Source organism: Lissotriton helveticus, chromosome 12, assembly GCF_964261635.1.
Source record: "Lissotriton helveticus chromosome 12, aLisHel1.1, whole genome shotgun sequence".
In the NCBI taxonomy this organism is placed as follows: domain Eukaryota; kingdom Metazoa; phylum Chordata; class Amphibia; order Caudata; family Salamandridae; genus Lissotriton; species Lissotriton helveticus.
Window position 1 is genome coordinate 255225619 of NC_136073.1, and position 20592 is coordinate 255246210.

The 20592-nt window shown below is 43.7% G+C and overlaps 1 protein-coding gene across 1 annotated transcript in view; it reads right to left on the reverse strand.

Annotated features, from left to right (window-relative positions):
• TMED6 (transmembrane p24 trafficking protein 6) overlaps positions 1-20592 on the reverse strand; it is a 98235-nt gene that overhangs the window by 67309 nt on the left and 10334 nt on the right. Inside the window, exons 2-3 of the mRNA XM_078669310.1 lie at positions 11731-11857; positions 8602-8753 (exon numbers count right to left, since the gene is read on the reverse strand). Of these exons, the coding sequence (XP_078525436.1) occupies positions 8602-8753; positions 11731-11857 (279 nt within the window). The remainder of the gene's footprint in view (positions 1-8601; positions 8754-11730; positions 11858-20592) is intronic.

Genomic DNA, 20592 nt, shown 5'->3' on the forward strand with positions numbered 1-20592 from the left:
CTTTTCTGGATGCACTTTAGTTGATTCCAACTGTTTTAAAATACGGACTATGCAAAATGATGACACACCCTTTAGCCAGCTGGTAAAAGGCATTTTCTTTCAGACTTTTGTACACTAACCCAATGTGTCTTTCCCCTCGTTTGCTTTTGTGTTAGTTAAATTTAGTCACAATGGTTTAGCTAAGATGATAATGTGTCACTTATATTACACTAACGAACTTTTTACAAACTTTTATTATTGAGGTTTTAACTAACTGTACAATAAAAATTGACTAACTACTTATTCTGACGTTTGACATGGGAGTTTGCCAAGTCACTTGAAAGGCAACTTCCTTGGGTTAGGTTTACCAAAGAGTAATATTTCAGTTTTGAGCAGTGGAGGCAGATGTTGGTTTCTCTCATCCATTCCTGTATATATGTAAGACATGAAGAAATATCTGATCTCTTACTCTTGTCTTTACCTAGGCAGATTATAATCTGTGTACCATTGGCATAGGTTTGAAATACCATCTTGAATATGATAACATTAGCTAAAGGGTGGATGTATCAAAGAGCCAAGGACTTAGTCAAGATCCTTTGGGAACCCCACATGGAATTCCTTGGGTTACCAAAGTAAACTGACCCAACATTACTTACTTAGTACAATTTTGAGAATGTCCTTTCTTCGTGTTAGGGCAAGCTATACAACCTCCACATTACGCCTCTGTCATGTGTGGCAGGGATTTTGTACTATAAGAATAATAATAATAATAATAATAATAATAATAATAATAATAATAATAATAATAATAATAATAAGGCATATTGCATGCAAAATTGCCTGATATATGTAAACTTGACTGCATTTGACATTGGATAATATGTGAAATAGGCATATTGCCTAGAAATGCTGACTGTCTGAATGGTAATGCTAACAAATGTGTACTATACCGCCATTTTTTCAGTGTAGAAAGTCCATGTTTTCTGACACCGTTCAAACTAACCGGACAACTTTCTAGCTTTGTGGTGCACGTGTTCTAACTGCAGCTGCAAAGAAAGATTACAATAGAGATATCTGTCTTGGAAGGAAGAAGAAAAAAGTAGCATTAGCTTCTGTAGAACCTGTATGCTTTTGCACAAGAGCACTGTTTGCATATTTTCTGTAGCAATCAAGGAGCTGATCACTGTGTACAGGCGCGGGCCAGGGTTAGACACATGGACCGATTGCTGAGGAGAGATGGCGAAGGCCTGAATTCCATCCGCTCACCCGATGTCAGCATAAGGTATATGGTGAAATTATACATGACCGACACAATTTATCCTTTGACCTCTAATACAGCCATGTAGGTTGGATGGCTACTTACAATATCTAGACACTTTGGGTAGGCAATAGAGTAATGTGTGATGAAATATGATTGGGCACTATCCATCATGATTGGGTCCTATCTAAAATTACCCTGATTTGCATACATTTTGCTGAGCTGTTTATAAATATGACCATTTTGATACACATGACTTGTAGAAAAGTACGACAACATTAATAGGCATATAATAATAAAATACAAAACACTGTGTAAGTGTGTACTGATTTGGGGGTACAAGGGTATGTCTCCATTTAGCACCACTGGCAGATAGATTCTCTGACTAGTTTGTCGACTTCTAACACTCCCAGGCTAACACAGCATACCTCACTAGAGGGGACTGAGAGACACCTGCCACTTCTCCTTTTCTTCAAAAAGGGTACATTGACTTTTGTGGCAAGCGGGATCCGCTGGCTTTGACCCCAATAATATTAGGGTGAAAATGACACTTCAAAGACTGCAGCATGAAGTGGCGGACTAGGATGTTGTGATCAATGCTGCTGAGAGGTCTAATAGTATTAAGGATGGAGGTTGATTCTCACCAGAGGCTCTCAGTATCCCCTCATATATGTCAACAAATGTTGATCTGTTTCTCTAATTAGTCTAAATTTTGATTTGAGATGCGGCAACAGTTGGCCAGGTCTTTGTGGCTGCAGTGATCTCTTTTTAGGAGAGATAGGTAGCACTTCCTCATCTTCTTAGGACTACAAATTGATAAAGTTATGATTTAACAGTGTCTGTTACAAGCTGGTCCAGTGTTGTAATTTATTGTCTAATGTAAAAGGCTGGAAATGGGTACCTGGGAGCTCATGAAGTTGTGATATTACTTATCCTTTTAATCATGGCTTCTGCTGATACAGAAGAAGAAGTCAAACGTTTGGTGTTTCACCTCTCATTATGCCCACTGTGTGTTGGAGTTCAATGGTAAATTTATGCTTGATTAATTCCTAATTTTTAGCCTTCTCCGGCACGCATTTTAATTTCTTTGTATATCCTAAATAATTCTGCAGTTCTGTTGCTTGCATCGGAGAGCTATTTGTCTTTTGTCAGATCCCTGCTTTCTGGTATGTCTTCAAGGGGATTTAATGCATTATTTTATCCTTCTCTAAACCAGATTTCCTCCAGCGGTGTTCTGGCATTCTCCATATCTTTTCAAAAGCCAGAGAACTGTGAGACTATTTATTGACAGCCTTGGTACGAGTTCCGAGTATGAGGTCTGTGACTAGGGCCACCACATGAAGAATTCTTATGTGCTCTTCATAGAAACAATCAAAAGTGGTTTGGGTGAAGTGTATGCTCCGGGTTGTACGGCGTGCACTAGAAATGTTGAAAGGAAGGGTGGGATTGCTTTGTTTCACTTAACTAGGTGCTCAGGCCCCACCCACCATGTTGACTGGTGTCTGGCTCATAGGTATCCACTCCTAAGGAGGGGGTATTTGCACTTTTTTTTTTATATAGAGCGAACTCGACCCGAAGGTATTGGAGCGCTTTAGATGAGCACTGGTTACTTACACATTCAGGCATGGGGAGATTAAGTGATTTTCCCAGAATCACAGGATGTGGATGCGACCCCGAGGCTCGGACCCTGGTTTCCGGCACTCTAGCTGATGGACCACATCCTCCTAGTCTGGCTGTTGGGAATGAGAAGTGTTTGGTGAACTTCTGCAGTGAAGTGTTTGAGTTTTGATGCCCCCAGTCTAACTAATGTCAGCGGTTGCCGCCTGATTCAAATTAGGTACAGATGGATCTCTTATAGGCTGCAAGGTCTGTTGTAGTCCTCTACTGAGTATTTGAAACTAGAATGAGGTCACGCTATGAAGGGTCACCTAGATTTTCTGGTCCAGAAAGCAGAGTATCTGAATTCAGTGTAGCATCTAGGGGCCAGATGTAGGTAGGCTTTTACCGGGTGGTAACGGCCGAATTCGGCCGTTACCACCCGGTAAAAGCAATTTGACATGTAGGTCCCTGTAATTTACAGACTCGGTAAATTTACCGATAGGTAAATTTACCGAGTATGTAAAATACCGAGTCGGTATCATTACTGATTCCGGACAATTGGTATGTAGGTGGGACTCTTCTGAGTCCCACAAGCAGTACAACATCGGTATTTTACCATCAAATACTACTTGATGGTAAAATACCGTTTCTGGTGTGCATGCACATGTGTGCATGCACACCTATGCCATATGACAGGCAGACCTGCCCTTAGGGCAGGTATGCCTGCCACATGGCACCCGAGCCTCTTTTGGGGGTGCCAGAGGGTGTCAAAGTGACACCCCCTGCACCCTTGTGACAGTCGGTATTTACCGATGTGGTAAATACCGACCGGTATATGCCCAATCAATCCTATGGGCTTCAAAGCCCATAGGAATGCATGGGCATTAACTGGTCGGTATTTACCACATCGGAAATTACCGACTGTTTCCGATTCGGTAATTGCACATCTGCAATTACCTACATCTCGGTATTTTTATTTTCCGACCTCTTAAATACCGAGTCGGTATGACTCGGTATTTAAGAGGTCGGTAAATAAAAATTACCTACATCTGGCCCCTAGGTCTCTTAATGGTCGTACACTGGTCCTAGAACCCACGTAATAGTGTGGACAGGGCATTATATATGTATACAGCATTTGTACAGCACAGACCTAACCAGAAGGTAGCAGAGTACAATACAGTGTCAAATGCAAGATATAGTCATCAAGTGATTGGAGATGTAGCTGAGTTCTTGAAGATGAAATGGAATGTCACTGCATTGCAATGTAGTGTTCTTCAAAGGAATGCATCTTTAAGACTTTTGTAAGTTACAGCAGGATTATGGTGGACCTAATGGATACCAAGGTGTTGTTCCAGATATTAGGGTCCAGATTTATAAAACACTTGTATCACGCAAGGCGGCGCAAGCCTTTAAGTCATACTTACTATGCCATCCTGACCGGGCCGGCTCTAGGGCGGTGTGATCGGTGGCACCGCACCAGGCGCTGACTTCAAGTGGGGGCGCCCTGTTTATTGTTTTAAAAGCACCAGTACAAAACTGTCGACTCATAATAGCGCAGAAGGTTAAATTGCCTGTTGCAAGAACGTGTCCCATTCAGATCACAAAGTGCATACACTATAAATAGGTCAATGAGTTATCGCTTTTATCAGAGAAATTATTTTTTTACTTGCAGTTTAAGAGTTAAAATTCTAATATAGAGCAGTGAGCACTTAACTGTCCTCAAAGAGCTGCATGCAAACTGCAAGGAATATATTACAGTTACATTTTTTTGGGCTAGTCTTTTCTGATCTTAATATTGCAAAAAGAGTTATTTTGGGTAGAAATCAATTCTTATTATTAAAGAAAACAATGGTGTTACATTTTATATTCTGAATTTGTGCTTTTCCAGACCACAGACTCTTAAATGATACTGCCTACCAGTATAATTGACATGTGGATGACATGGGACTCCAACATCTTGCAGGCCTCTGTCTTATGTAACATTTCGTGGCGAGGTGGTCATGGGGGGCGCCAACAAATATTGTTGCACAGGGCACCACCAGTACTAAAGCCGGCCCTGCACACAGATGTGCAAGGCATAGCAAATCTGAAGTAACGTAAGGCAATGCAAGTCTCTGCCTTGTGTTAGTCTGTGTTGGGAAGGCGTTCCATGGGAGGAGAGTGAGTGTTCCCACACATCCACCCATGGTTTTTGGCGCATTCCCAGATTTACTGAGATTAGTACACCTGGGAATGCATCAAAATGCTATGCCTTCCCAGGTGAGGCATAACGAGGAGAAATCAATTCATTTTTCCTCATTATTTCCTCTTTTTATGAGTGCTGCATTCTGCAGCAAACATAGAAAGAGGAAACTGTCTGTGAGGATTGTTTTTGTGCAGGAAGGTGTCCCTTAGCAGCCATAAGTGTGTCAACGCAGAGAAAGAGCGCAGGAACGCGCCATATGTTAGTAATTATGGCGCATTATTGCTCTCTCCATTTGACCCAACAGAGTACAGCGCAGCAAGTTGTCATTCCGCGTTGCGCTGCATCAACTCTTAGTAAATCTGGGTCTCAGGTTACTGAGAGAATCGGTGACTGCGCGGTGTTGCCTTGCTCACAACGATCTTATGGCTCATGTCATCAGTATCCTTTATCCCTGCTCATGGTGCCAGATTTGAATGTCCCTCCCTACCAAACTCTGTGCAGCTTGTCATTTGTAGCCCAACCCTACACCCTTGATTAAGGCATCGTGCAAATGGGTTCAGGTGTGTTTAGTTTGGAAGATATGGCTGTTGCTGATTATAAGACCTTTGTGCAGAGTCTACCAAGCCTCAGCTCGGCCACTCTCTCGACCTTCATTTTGGTGTGTTGCCCAGCGCCTTAGATTCCATTAGTGCTACAGAGCTGCAGCTCAATGGGAGGTAGTAGGAAGCAAGAGACTTCCAGGACAACCTGTCTGTTGGCTTGGTTAGATGCTGGGAGGAGTGTGTCGTACTATAGAGGGACAGACGTGCACTCATGCTCTGAAAAACCATGCAAAGTGACTGCAGTGTGCACATAGGGAATGCTGCCAGCAGCATGGGCTTTATACAGGAGAGGGAGTGAAATCTGGGGGCAAACTTGGCCCCATAGTAGGGCACACTGGCTACATTCACTCACTCTGCCAATTTTGGGCCTGCTAGTAGTGGATCCACAATGGATGCACCCATCCTCTGGGATGTTCTAGGCAACTGGCAGTATACTGAGTCTTGAGCATGCTGACCTGCAGTTCTGGGGCAGAAGCCTGAGGAGAGGTCTAGATATGATCCTGAACGAGGAGTCTACATAGTCATTTTCCTTCAAAGGCCAAGACAGAGTTTTCTCTTGGTGTAGACCCAAATACCTCTCACCACATCAGGATGTCCGACCCCCTAGGTCAAGCTGTTGTGATAACACAGGGAAGCCAAGTGGACTAGGAAGGAGGTTGAGTAGCATCCTGCTCTGTATATCAAATGTCCTATACATGTGTAGAACCCATTACAGCTGGGTTGCATTTGTGTCCCCATAAGGATGGTTTCAGGCCATGCTGGGCCTCATTTCCCACGTTTCCACTTTAATGGTACAACTACACCCAGTGTTGTTATGTCCCCATTAAATGAGTATTTGGTGGCTGCTCATTTGGGAGAGGGCATGCAGTTCCTGGATTGCTAAAACACCAGCCCTATTTGATTGTGTTTATCAGGAGAACTCAGCACCTGGGACTGTTCATGTTGTTCATGCCCCAGCTCAGGTTTGCGAAGCCCGCTCTTGGTGCAGGACAGGGACCTATGATGGCCTTCTTGTGGTCCTCATCCCGCTGAGTGGCAATGGCGAGGGAAGGTAATCTAAAGATATACATAAGGGCTGATATGTAAGGGCTGATTTTGCCCAAGAATACTTTATTTCATTTTTTTGGGGTATGTAACAAAATGTTTTGTTTGTTTACTGGGTGAAGTTAAATGTGTTTTTTGTTTTGGTGGGGAGTGTGCCCAGAGATCAAGCAAGGGGTTTAGAGAATGTAATCACATAAGTCTGCTAAGTATGGGACAGGCGGTACTCCAAAGCTTGTTACATAGGAAGGTGTAATGATATGTATACTTGCATGTCCAGATTGCTCTACTTGACAAATCAGTGGAGTGAGGCTGGCTGAGCAGACGAGGTGCTGCACCTGATGTTCGTGGGGTAGGTTTTCAATTCAACCTTCTAACCTGCTTAAAGTGTACACCTTTTATACTTCTGGATGTGCCTGGACTCTTGTGTGAGGAACTGTCAGAGTTCCAGGTACAAAACCTGCACACAATTGGGCCATCTCCTGCACCGCATTAGACAGGTATCAGCATACCCTTGAGGGTAGAGTAGGGATACACTGGAAGCAATGGGGAACAAGTAGATGAAAGATAGCATAATTTTTTTGAAATTAGATAACTAACCTCAACATGATGAGAATCCCCCCCTGGGTGGAGCAATACACTTCCAGAACACTTTAGGCCTGTGCAGCCTGGAAGGTCATCTCACCATGAGTTTGTTCCTTGCCTTACAGCGGGTTGCATAGTTGCATTTGTGTTCCGCTCTCGCTACACTTCACACCTTCTCCTATCCCATGTATCTTTATTTTGGTTATCCCTGTTAGTTCCTCTAGTTCCTCTCTTCCTTTGTACTCCCCTTTCTCGCTTTTATAGTTGCTAGACGTTTTAGTTCCTTTTCTTTGCACTTCCTCCTTCAGTTGCCCATGGGCTCAAAAAGTCAGGCTGGAAAGGCTTCTGGTATTTTCAGTGTTCGTCAGCTAGCCTCTGAGCTCAGAGACAGTAAAGTGGTATTTCAACTTCCTTATAACTGTTTTTTTTTCAATTATTCCAAGATGTTACAACTACCAGAAAATCCTGTTTTTTTATTTTCCACTCTTCCTTAACTCCCATTTTCTTCAGGTTGCTTTCTGCAGCAGCGCTTTAGCCTCCTGCAGGGGTAAGGACTCTGAGAGTGTTAGGAAATGAGTCAGGTTAACTGCTTGATACATTGTGCTTCTCCAAGAGACATTCTTTTAGTGCAAGGAGGGAAGTTAAGTTCTGCAGGGTCAGTGCAGAGACATCTGTTCGACTGAACACCTGAGTTAGTGTGTCTGAATTGCTTGAAGTGAGAATGTTTAAGTACATTCTAGTTGTTAGGGATATTAAGGTAAGTGGCTCAGGGAGCGCTGAGGGGATTGCCAGTTTCACCACGAGAGTTCTAGGCACCGCCTCAGCTGCCCAGCATGGGCTGGTGGTGTGTCCAGAGACCATGCCATACGTTTATAGGTCTATGGCAGTCAAGAGTGTGAAAGGTCGGAGGTAGGCTAACCCCAATCCGTTGACAAACAGATTATTTTGTAACTAAAGACAAGGCCCCTGCATGCTCCCTGTGTATAGGGGAGGCTGCCTAATTAAGAAATACACCGAGCAGTGCAAATAGGCATTCATGTAAATATCTTTAGATTGGGGGTCCATATAATACTCACTCTTAGGCCATGCAATCCAGATGAAAGCACAATTTTTTCATCTCTATTGAAGGGTGAATTCTAATGTTAAAGGATGGGACCATCTTTGGACTTCCACGGTTTGCCTGCACCACACATTATCTCCCATTTGCCCAAAGCTCAGGTAAAACTTGCCCTTTTCCCCCCTTCTGCACACTTGCTTCTTCGCTGGTGAGCAGAAGGTTTAAATCAGTTTGCTGTCTGCATTCACAGCACATGGAAGCAAAAGAAATGGCGAATTAATGCTGCAGTTATTACCTCAATGGTTGCAAGGGTGTCATTCAGCTGCTGCCTTTCGGTCTTTTGTTCATGTTCCTTCCCAAATCCATCATAGAAGACACCAAAGTTAAGATAGACCTGCACAGAGCCGAAGGAATTCTGCCAGTTATTCAAGCAGAGCTGGTAGAAACCTGCATGGACAGAAAAATGGGGTCATTCACCTACGCACATATAGAATCTTTCCTAGTATGTGTTATTGATTACCGTGAAGATAACCCCTCAGAGAAGACATTTTTCTTCGAAAAGAAAAAAAAACTATGTCTGTTATGTGCTGAGAGTTTTCTATTAGGGCGCGATGGGACACTTGAGCATTTTTCTTGTTAGGGCACTGCCATTTTGTGCAAGGCGGTCCTTGGCATAAAAAACATGACAGGAGAGAGGCTAGAGGCTGGAATTATTCTTGCTTGATGGACAGCGGACTAGAGAGAGTGAACGGGTGTATGGTGGTAGAGGCAGCTTGAATCTCTGCTGTGGGAAGTACAGATGTTCTGTCATATCTAAATGATGAGGGGAAACCGAGGTATGGCCCAGTACCACCCATCACTAAATGGGGCTTCCTAATCGTTTTGCTTACTCTGCGAGGTATGTCTACGTTATCCAAGATAGAAAGTCCGTTTCTCTCATAAAGTAGGTTTGTGTAATGTTCATTCCCTTTCACCAGCACTGTGGACGGGTGTGACAAGGAAGTGAAAATTAGGCGCTGTAGCGTGGGTTGGTGGTCAGGAACAGACCGGAGACTTTTCTTGGGTAAACTGGGTTTTATTTTTAACAATGCTCTTCTGCTGCGTGAGGTCAGTCTTTCCTGGGCGAATCCGGATTGGTCCGTGGTTGCGGTGGATTAAGCTTGTTCTGGCGCGGGGTACCCCTTCTGGCCGTCAGCGGTCTTCAGGACTCTTCTCCTCACCGCCCCTCGTCGTCCAGCCAAAAGAGAACCAACAAGAGGGACTGCCGTTAGTTCAAGTATTTAACTCTGATAGCCCTTTGGGGAAGACCGGAGTTCTGGGGACACCGCTGGTATGTGCTTTACAGGCTATCTACAGTGATGGGGCAGCGTGAGGGAAGAGTGAAGGGTAAGATAAGGGAAGGGCAGGCAGGTAAGGGAGGGTAGGTACGCGGGGAGGTAGGGACACAGGAATGGAACGCGGGTACTGGGAAGACTATATACAGTGACTACACAATTTACACAGGAGGGCCACCTCTCCTCCCCACTCAGGCCGACAAACGCTGCCGTACCTGCTGAAGCCACACTCCTCCCTCGGGAGTGTGGCACGGCGATTTGTGGGGTCGTTGGCCTCCTGGCTGTCTCTCGCTGTCTTCACCTTCTCTCCTCCGCTCACGGGACTCCTCGCCTCCCCACTCACGGGATTCCTTGCCTCTCCACACGCTTTCCGGATTCCGAACTCTTCTCTCCTGACTCCGACCGCCTTCTTCCTCCGGGGTGACGTTGCACGACGTGTAGAGGACTTCCTGGCTCTTGTCCATTTCGGACTCCGGGACGTCATCAGGGGGCGTGGTCTCGTCATCGTTGGTGAACGCCCAATTAAAGGCTCCTTCCTCCTTTTCGGCGTCGGTGTCGCTCTGCCAGGGCTCCCAGTCTCTCTGGAGGGAAGGAGGGGATTCAGCGTCAGCGACCCACCAGTCATCAGGGGTCGGCTCCCTCCCCACCTCGCTACAGGCGCCTAAAGATCACCCGTGAGTAGTGTAGACATTGGATACTGCCACTCTTCCTCTTACCATAGGTTAATCAGTGAGGATGTGGTGACTTTTTGTGGAGTCCAGTACAGGCAGTGGGTACTGGACTCAGATAGTCTTTTACCACTGGTGTCTTGGGGCTAAACCTTACTACTGAGCCTGCACTGAGCACCAAAAGCATCCCTTTAGCACTCACACTACAAAAATTGATAAGGTGAACTTTTGGTGGGGCGCTTGCCCTCTAAGTCATGCAGGTGACCGTTCCATCCAAACACAGGGAATACCAGAGCTGATTAGACTAAAGGTTAAAACATAGGTAGGCCCAAAGTGATCGACACCACTAACATAATCTAATGTGCATCCTATTTTCTTATTTCAAATCGCCATCAAACTGAAAAACACTCCACTGTAACATCGGCTTGAGAAAAGAAACCCAATATGTACAGCCATTGGTTCTCCCACCGGGAGCCCACAATGTTTTGTGAAAGTAGATTGGGAAGCCCAAGTCTAAAGCCTGCACATGTACAGGATTCGCATACCTCCTGCAGCTACCTATGACACAGCTCTGTTAAAGGCAGCTCGACCTCTGCTAGTGCATAATCCCTGGTAATGGAATAAGCGGCCAGATCCAACCACCGCATGGATTCTACTGTTTCCAAGTCACACGCAGGTTTATAGCCTAAAATGATTTATGCACTGACGTTGAAAGTTGAAGAGCTGTCAAATTTGTTGAATGGCTCATTTTATCCCACATCTCTAGCTCTTCTGCAGGAAAGGCCATGTTTGTCCTAGTTTGCTGCCTTAATGTTATCCTTTAAATATAGCAACCTGTAGCTCTGGTCTTTCTCAATTGCCTCCTCTGAAGCTGACACTGGAGGAAGAGTGTTGTCTTGCTGTGATGTGTCTCACAGTGCCCGATCAGGGCTCACTCTTATGCTACCCTCTCAATCAAGGTTTGCAAAACACCCAAAGGCGGATGGATGAGCCTGGCTGGTATCTGTGTGAGGCAACCTTCCCACATTTACCAAGTGTTGTTCTACATGCGATCACATCACAGTCAGAGATGTAGGTTCAAAGTATATCTCCTTCCTGGGGTCTGGAAGCTTACAGACATCTGTGTTCTCCAAGCTGGCTGGCACCCACTAATGACTTAAACATGACCATAACTGCCTTTTGAACAGACCAGCATTTCTAGACACCTGCACTCAATGGCTTGCTTCCAAACAACATCTATGGTCAAGGTTAAGTCTTGTCAGAGATGCAAAGCTCGGTGCTTGAGTTGGCTTCCATCCATAAATGGTTAGGGAGATAAGGGTCTTCCTCAGTGACGTCACTGCCATCTGGCAGACCGACAACCCCACTCACAAGCCCAGCTACCCATACCACACCACACCCGAGGAGAGGACCAGAACTAACCTGTTTCCTTGGTTTTGAAGTTGATCTGCCCTCGGATTTCCTTGGAAGTGTCGATGAGGAAGCCCTGCGGGTCGTGTGCTGTGGCGGTGATGTGCTTGTCACGCATGATTCCAGATGACCACTGAACCTGTCAATACATTAGAATATTCCATTACTCGGAGCGATAAAATGCAACAAACTCCTGGACAAACCAAAATACAATACCACCAGCACCCTTCAGAGTAAGTTCAAACTCAAACACTCTGCCTGTGCTTCTCCTCATCGCTTAAAACATGGTCCTGGTCTTGCAGTACCCCAGCAGCATCTTAGCACAACTTGTGTGGTACACTCTGCAGGCACTTAAATAATTGCCAACACTACTTTTTTAGGATCGCTTTCTTTTACAGACAAAAATAGAGGCCGTTTGTCCATGTTTGAAATTCTTCTGCTAAGACATGAAGGTATTACTTGAATACAATTTCGTGTAAAAACCTGTATAATATTTATTAACTGGTAATTGTGCTTGTGTTTTCTTTAATAAACATTTACGATTACTTTATGACCCTCTACAAAATGATTGAAGCGATTTTTTATTGCATTTGTTGTTTTTAAATCAGAAGGGGGAAAATGCTGACCTTTGAAGATTATCTAGTTTGTTTCTTTGGCTTTCACATACAAAACAACAGTCAGGCAAATTAAATACTCACTAGGTGGCAACCATATTCCTTGTACATCTTCGTGGATCCCGTTTGACTCAATTCACCCACAAAGCCATGTATTGATATGTAAATTAAATCTAATTTCTAACATCTTGTGAGCCCCACACCTCAAAACGGTATTATACCTTGTCGTGCCATTTCACAATAATATTTATTTTCTAAAGGTGCCTCGAACAGGGCAGATCCGAATGTTGCATCATCTGTAATACTGTATACAGTTGAAATGCTAATAAAAACGATTTCCAACAATAAAAAGCTCCCTAAATGAAGGACAGAACTGTCCTAAGTAATGGGAAAAGAATTCGCCCCCTTGGAGAGATGCATCATTAAATCGATGTGTCTTGGTGCGTTCACGGTGTGACATGCCTGAGAGATGGGCATCCCCTGGCGGGATCTCTGCGCCTTCCTGATTGGTGCGGAACACGTATTCACGCACAGTTACGTCACTCCTCTGACTGGCATCCAGCTGTAACACTGCCGACCAACCTTAATGCTCCTGCTCACCCTTAGCTTTGTGTATAGTGATATATAAATCTATATTTTAAGTTCCCAAATTTAAATTGATTTTTTAAAGAGAGGGTAGTTGCATATATGCAATATTGTCATATGATGAGTGTACATGTAAAGGTCGGGAACGATTCTTGCTCTTTATAGACAACTAGCAGCCTGTCCCGACCTTGTCCGGGAGCTTTCAGGCTTCCCCCTAACCCCGCCTGCCCCGACATTGCCCAGCAGCCCGTGCCCCCGCCCGCCCCGTTTAAATAAGGTTTATTTTTAAACTTTATATAGCCTACAACCATCTACACACCCCGACGATTTCTACGGTGTATCGGGTGTGTAGATTGGCGCAGTGGTTCCGGAGTTTACCCGCCTCAAAGCCTGAAAGTTTCTCCTTTATTATAGTAGTATAGATAAATTGAGCAACTGTATATATTCGAGATTTTCTCCCGTCCCTTATTTTACATCTCCAAACTAAGGGTGCTGTGCTGTGCCTTGCTATACAGGAAATACCCTATGCTTTAGATATATGACAGTGTGAAAGACTCTCCTGAATGTTTAAAACCGAATAGCAGACATTGGCAGCACCATGTTGCAATGTCCTGGACCAATAGACCATCTATGGGCCTGTCAAATGTTTTCAGCCATTTTGCATCGCATTGGAATTAGCTGTTTCAATTGACGCAGTAGCAATGGCGGATCATTCACAAATGCGGTCCTTGTTCAAAATATTGCTAACTATGCTCACTCGGTTAGGAGCCGGTCTAACATGAAGGTCAAACCACAGGCAGAGAACTTGGGAGCCTTTTTGTGCGGAGCAGGTGTCGGTGGTGGAGAGCGTTTTGTTTGCTCACTGTTCAAAGCATTGATTGATTGTGGAAGGCGCTGATAACAACTGCTGAATAAGCCAACTGTCTAATGTATTTATTTCACAAGTAAACACTGTTTGGTAAGCAGCATGGAGATAACGGGACTGCAGGACTTCATTCTGTTCCAGGAGAGAGAGTTCCAACCAGGGGAAGGGAAAACTAGAGTAACCTTTAAAGGCAGCCTGGCCGCAACCAATCACAGGAGTCATAGGTCCTCTCAACGTGTTATGAATGGAAAATGTCGATTCAAACCATCTTCGGCCAAGACCGAAACCTCTTAGAGACAGTCTCCTGCCTAGCCACCCATGGATCTCTTCTTAAATTCTCCTAGCTCCAATTTGCGGAAAAAACCAAAATCACGTTTCCTTCCTTTTTTGCTGTAAACAAACTTTATTATTAAAAAAAATATTCTGTCATGGCATGAGCTAAGTAAAGATTAATTAATGGGTGTGAGGTTATTATGGAATTTTTGGTTTTCCAACGTCAGGATGCTGGGAAGGGCCAGCTGGCCTCTTTATTATGAAGTTTTCACACGCATCATGGTGTGTTATTCGTAACACAAACCCTGCAAAGCCAATCTTCACCTGTCGTTGATTGCTTCTGATTAGTGGTCATTGGCCGTGTCCTTTTAGAGCAACAGGTAGTAAGTGTGACTTCCTATTCCGAAATTTTCACTGGATGAATAACCTATTGGACAATAGCCACAAATGGTGTGTTCATGGGGACGCAAAGTATACTGGTGTTTAGAGTGGTAACTGAATGCGCTCTACATATTGATGGTCAAGTGCATTTAACTATTTGACAGTAAACAATTTGTGGCCACTCATGGATGTATTTCCCTGAATATTGGCCTTTCATTCTGCTTCACCAGTGAGCATTGAGGGGGTTTGCTTCTGTCAGTGGTTGATGAGAGTATCTCTAATAGACTGGAAGTTAGCCATGAGCATGTCTTCCGATTACAAAGTGGCACTGTGCATATCTTCCATTCCACAATATCACTTGTGGTAGCGTTATTACTGATCGCAATGGTTTTATGTATCAGGCAACGCAGACATCGCATGGATGGTCTGTGGGACAAAAAAAATTTGAACACAACTACAAAGTGAAATTTGACCAGAGCGAGTGCATCAAATGTAGGTCAACAAGTTTTAAAAATGCTACTGTGTATTATTGGATTGTGGTTCATTTCATAACTGCCGCCACCCCAACCCCCACATTTTTTTACCACTACCATAAGACACTGAAAGGGATTCACCAATTTCATCTGGTTAGAGCTCTGTTTGGTTGCGCCTTACCATATGGAACTATGGCCTTACCCTACATTCATATTATCAAGCACTACTGGTAATGCCTCACAGTCCTATGGACTCGACTCTTCCTACATTCCTAGCACTGACAGGCCGAACTGCTCCTGATGATCAGTTTTGTTTGGACATGACCTGGGTGTGCATTCCTATCATTAAGAGGTGCTGGTGATGCTCCATAATCCATTGGAAGTAGAGCCTGAGTGTGCTTTTCTAGCTTTGAGCACTATGATTGATGGTTAATATTCTAGCAGCAGCAGAGTCCGAGGCTGCATTTCTGTCTTTGAGGTCTGCTGCTAATGGTCAATATTCTCAAAGCAGCAAAGCCAGAGCCTTCGTTTCCAGCTTTGCTACAGTGGTTGATGATTCATGTTCTCTTAACAGCGTCTACCTTGGATTGAAGCCGTTCATAGTCCATGGTCTCATGGTTACAATGCCTTGACCATCATTTCCGGCTTTGTGGGCTGCTGGTAATTGGCTGCATTCTAATGGCAGCAGAGCCTGAGTCTGCATTGCTAGCACTGAAGGCTGTCACTGGTGGCCCTTATTCACTTGGCAGAAGAGCCTGAACTCGCTTTTCTAGTGTTAAGTTTTAACGATGCTCCATGTTCTCTAGAAAGCAGGCAGAGGTCCCGTATTTCAGGCATTGACTGATGCTGCTGCTGCTCCATATTCTCTTAAGAAGCCATACATGGATCTTCAGACCTAGCATGAAGGGCTGCTTGTGATGATCCTTATTCGCTAGGACAGTGGTTCTTGACTTGAGGTCCGAGGATCCCTTGGGGTCCACGAGGCCAACTCAAGGGGTCTGCGACGGTTTGACAAATTTAAATAATATTAAAATGAATCAATTAAAGTTAGTAAAGTATACACAAATAAAGTAGCAAAATTGAAAAATGTGAAAACGTTTTCTATAATTGTGAATCACCATTTTTTTTTTATATTTGAGCATTTGTCTGCTGTATACTTATTTTTTAATTGTTTTCAGGTCCAAATCTTAGAAATTGCTTAGGCCAGTAGTAACAAGCATCCAATAATGACTCAAAGGGGGCCCTGGATTCCTGTAAAGATTCAGTAGGGGTCCACAGAAGTCAAAAGATACAGAACCGCTGCTCTGGGAAGCAGAACATGTGCCTGCAATTCTAGTACTGGGGACTGCATTTGATGGGCCTTATTCCCTTGGAAAAGAGCCTGGGCCTGCTTTTCTAGCACTGAGGAATGCTCTTGATGTTCCTTAGTCTCTAGGAAGCAGAACACAGACCTGTAGTTTTAGCTTGTGGCTGAGGTACCTCTGATGGTACATATTCCCTTGGTAGAAGACCTTTAATTTCTAGCATTGACGGCTGCTGCTGATGCCACATATTCTCTTGGAAGCAGGACCAGGGCCTACGTGTCGGGCACCGACTGCTGCAGTTGATGCTTCATATTCTCTAGGAAGCAGAACATGGACCTGCAGTTATAGCTATTATTAATGGCCTGTATTCTCTAGGCAGCAGGGGATGTGCTTGCATTTCCTGATGCCACATTTTCCCTTGCACGAAGAACCTAGGACGGAAATTCTATTGTTGAAGGTTCCCGATGTTTATGTTTCATAACTTCTTGCATGCAGATAGGCCTGCATTTGTAGCATTGATTTCTCATCTCAACCTGAATTTTGATCACAGGCCTAGACTCCTATAAGTCATGGCTGTAGTTGGTTCTCATTCTGCTCCTGAGCTGTATCCTTAACATTAAGGCTTTGCCATGGTCCTCTACCTTCTCTCAAAGCTTGTCACTACAGATCTACCTTCAAGCCATAGTCTTTCCAACATCTCTTGGGACCATGCCCTGGCATTGCATTGATTGTATGACAAAATATCGACTACAAAAATATCTACCTACCAAAATATCGCAACAAAAATATCGATGACAATAATATCGAGATCCTATCTCTAACAAGGTGAGTACAAAAATATTGAAAATAATATATCGTCAAAAATATCGTTTTTTAGAAAATATCGTTTTATTTTTAGACAAAAGAATACTTATAAATGTAATAAACATAGTTAAAAATATATAATAATATTTAAAATTAATAAATAATTTTAAAAAAAACTAATAATAATAAAGATATAATACATAGTATATACTTCATTAATAACTCTAAAATAATTATTTTAATAACTTATAAATAAATGAAAATATAATAAATTACAAATAAATGTATATAAATAAAATAATAATATAAATACCAATTAACAATGTAAAACTAATAAAAAAAGTAAATATATTTTGGATAGCGTACGGGTAAAAATTACTATTCCCACTCCAGAGAGTGCAACAGTAGGGAAAATGTTGGATAGTGTAGGGGTAACAATTACTATTCCCACTCCAGAGAGTGCAACAGTAGGGAAGGTGTTGGATAGCGTAGGGGTAACAATTACTATTCCCACTCCAGAGAGTGCAACAATAGAGAAAGTGTTGGATAGCGTAGGGGTAAAAATTACTATTCCCACTCCAGGGAGTGCAACAGTAGGGAAAGTGTTGGATAGCGTAGGGGTAACAATTACTATTCCCACTCCAGAGAGTGCAACAGTAGGGAAAGTGTTGGATAGCGTAGGGGTAACAATTACTATTCCCACTCCAGAGAGTGCAACAGTAGGGAAAGTGTTGGATAGCGTAGGGATAACAATTACTATTCCCACTACAGAGAGTGCAACAGTAGGGAAAATGTTGGATAGCGTAGGGGTAAAAATTACTATTCCCACTCCAGAGAGTGCAACAGTAGGGAAAGTGTTGGATAGAGTAGGGGTAAAAATTACTATTCCCACTCCAGAGAGTGCAACAGTAGGGAAAGTGTTGGATAGCGTAGGGGTAAAAATTACTATTCCCACTCCAGAGAGTACAACAGTAGGAAAAGTGTTGGATAGCGTAGGGGTAACAATTACTATTCCCACTCCAGAGAGTGCAACAGTAAGGAAAGTGTTGGATAGCGTAGGGGTAACAATTACTATTCCAACTCCAGAGAGTGCAACAGTAGGGAAAGTGTTGGATAGCGTAGGGGTAACAATTACTATTCCCACTCCAGAGAGTGCAACAGTAGGGAAAATGTTGGATAGCGTAGGGGTAACAATTACTATTCCCACTCCAGAGAGTGCAACAGTAGGGAAAGTGTTGGATAGCGTAGGGGTAACAATTACTATTCCGACTCCAGAGAGTGCAACAATAGGGAAAGTGTTGGATAGCGTAGGGGTAAAAATTACTATTACCACTCCAGAGAGTGCAACAGTAGGGAAAGTGTTGGATAGCGTAGGGGTAACAATTACTATTACCACTCCAGAGAGTGCAACAGTAGGGAAAGTGTTGGATAGCGGCGGGTAACAATTACTATTCCCACTCCAGAGAGTACAACAGTAGGGAAAGTGTTGGATAGCGTAGGGATAACAATTACTATTCCCACTCCAGAGAGTGCAACAGTAGGTAAAGTGTTGGATAGCGGCGGGTAACAATTACTATTCCCACTCCAGAGAGTGCAACAGTAGGGAAAGTGTTGGATAGCGTAGGGATAACAATTACTATTCCCACTCCAGAGAGTGCAACAGTAGGGAAAATGTTGGATAGCGTAGGGGTAACAATTACTATTCCCACTCCAGAGAGTGCAACAGTAGGGAAAGTGTTGGATAGCGTAGGGGTAAAAATTACTATTCCCACTCCAGAGAGTGCAACAGTAGGGAAAGTGTTGGATAGCGTAGGGGTAAAAATTACTATTCCCACTCCAGAGAGTGCAACAGTAGGGAAAGTGTTGGATAGCGTAGGGGTAACAATTACTATTCCCACTCCAGAGAGTGCAACAGTAAGGAAAGTGTTGGATAGCATAGGGGTAACAATTACTATTCCCACTCCAGAGAGTGCAACAGTAGGGAAAGTGTTGGATAGCGTAGGGGTAAAAATTACTATTCCCACTTCAGAGAGTGCAACAGTAGGGAAAGTGTTGGATAGCGTAGGGGTAAAAATTACTATTCCCACTCCAGAGAGTGCAACAGTAGGGAAAGTGTTGGATAGCGTAGGGGTAACAATTACTATTCCCACTCCAGAGAGTGCAACAGTAAGGAAAGTGTTGGATAGCATAGGGGTAACAATTACTATTCCAACTCCAGAGAGTGCAACAGTAGGGAAAGTGTTGGATAGCCTAGGGGTAACAATTACTATTCCCACTCCAGAGAGTGCAACAGTAGGGAAAGTGTTGAATAGCGTAGGGGTAACAATTACTATTCCCACTCCAGAGAGTGCAACAGTAGGGAAAGTGTTGGATAGCGTAGGGGTAAAAATTACTATTCCCACTCCAGAGAGTGCAACAGTAGCGAAAGTGTTGGATAGCGTAGGGGTAAAAATTACTATTCCCACTCCAGAGAGTGCAACAGTAGGAAAAGTGTTGGATAGCGTAGGGGTAACAATTACTATTCCCACTCCAGAGAGTGCAACAGTAAGGAAAGTGTTGGATAGCATAGGGGTAACAATTACTATTCCCACTCCAGAGAGTGCAACAGTAGGGAAAGTGTTGGATAGCATAGGGGTAACAATTACTATTCCCACTCCAGAGAGTGCAACAGTAGGGAAAATGTTGGATAGCGTAGGGGTAACAATTACTATTCCCACTCCAGAGAGTGCAACAGTAGGGAAAGTGTTGGATAGCGTAGGGGTAAAAATTACTATTCCCACTCCAGAGAGTGCAACAGTAGGAAAAGTGTTGGATAGCGTAGGGGTAACAATTACTATTCCCACTCCAGAGAGTGCAACAATAGGGAAAGTGTTGGATAGCGTAGGGGTAAAAATTACTATTCCCACTCCAGAGAGTGCAACAGTAGGGAAAGTGTTGGATGGCGTAGGGGTAACAATTACTATTCCCACTCCAGAGAGTGCAACAGTAGGGAAAGTGTTGGATAGCGGCGGGTAACAATTACTATTCCCACTCCAGAGAGTACAACAGTAGGGAAAGTGTTGGATAGCGTAGGGATAACAATTACTATTCCTACTCCAGAGAGTGCAACAGTAGGTAAAGTGTTGGATAGCGGCGGGTAACAATTACTATTCCCACTCCAGAGAGTGCAACAGTAGGGAAAGTGTTGGATAGCGTAGGGATAACAATTACTATTCCCACTCCAGAGAGTGCAACAGTAGGGAAAATGTTGGATAGCGTAGGGGTAACAATTACTATTCCCAATCCAGAGAGTGCAACAGTAGGGAAAGTGTTGGATAGCGTAGGGGTAAAAATTACTATTCCCACTCCAGAGAGTGCAACAGTAGGGAAAGTGTTGGATAGCGTAGGGGTAACAATTACTATTCCCACTCCAGAGAGTGCAACAGTAAGGAAAGTGTTGGATAGCATAGGGGTAACAATTACTATTCCAACTCCAGAGAGTGCAACAGTAGGGAAAGTGTTGGATAGCGTAGGGGTAACAATTACTATTCCCACTCCAGAGAGTGCAACAGTAGGGAAAGTGTTGGATAGAGTAG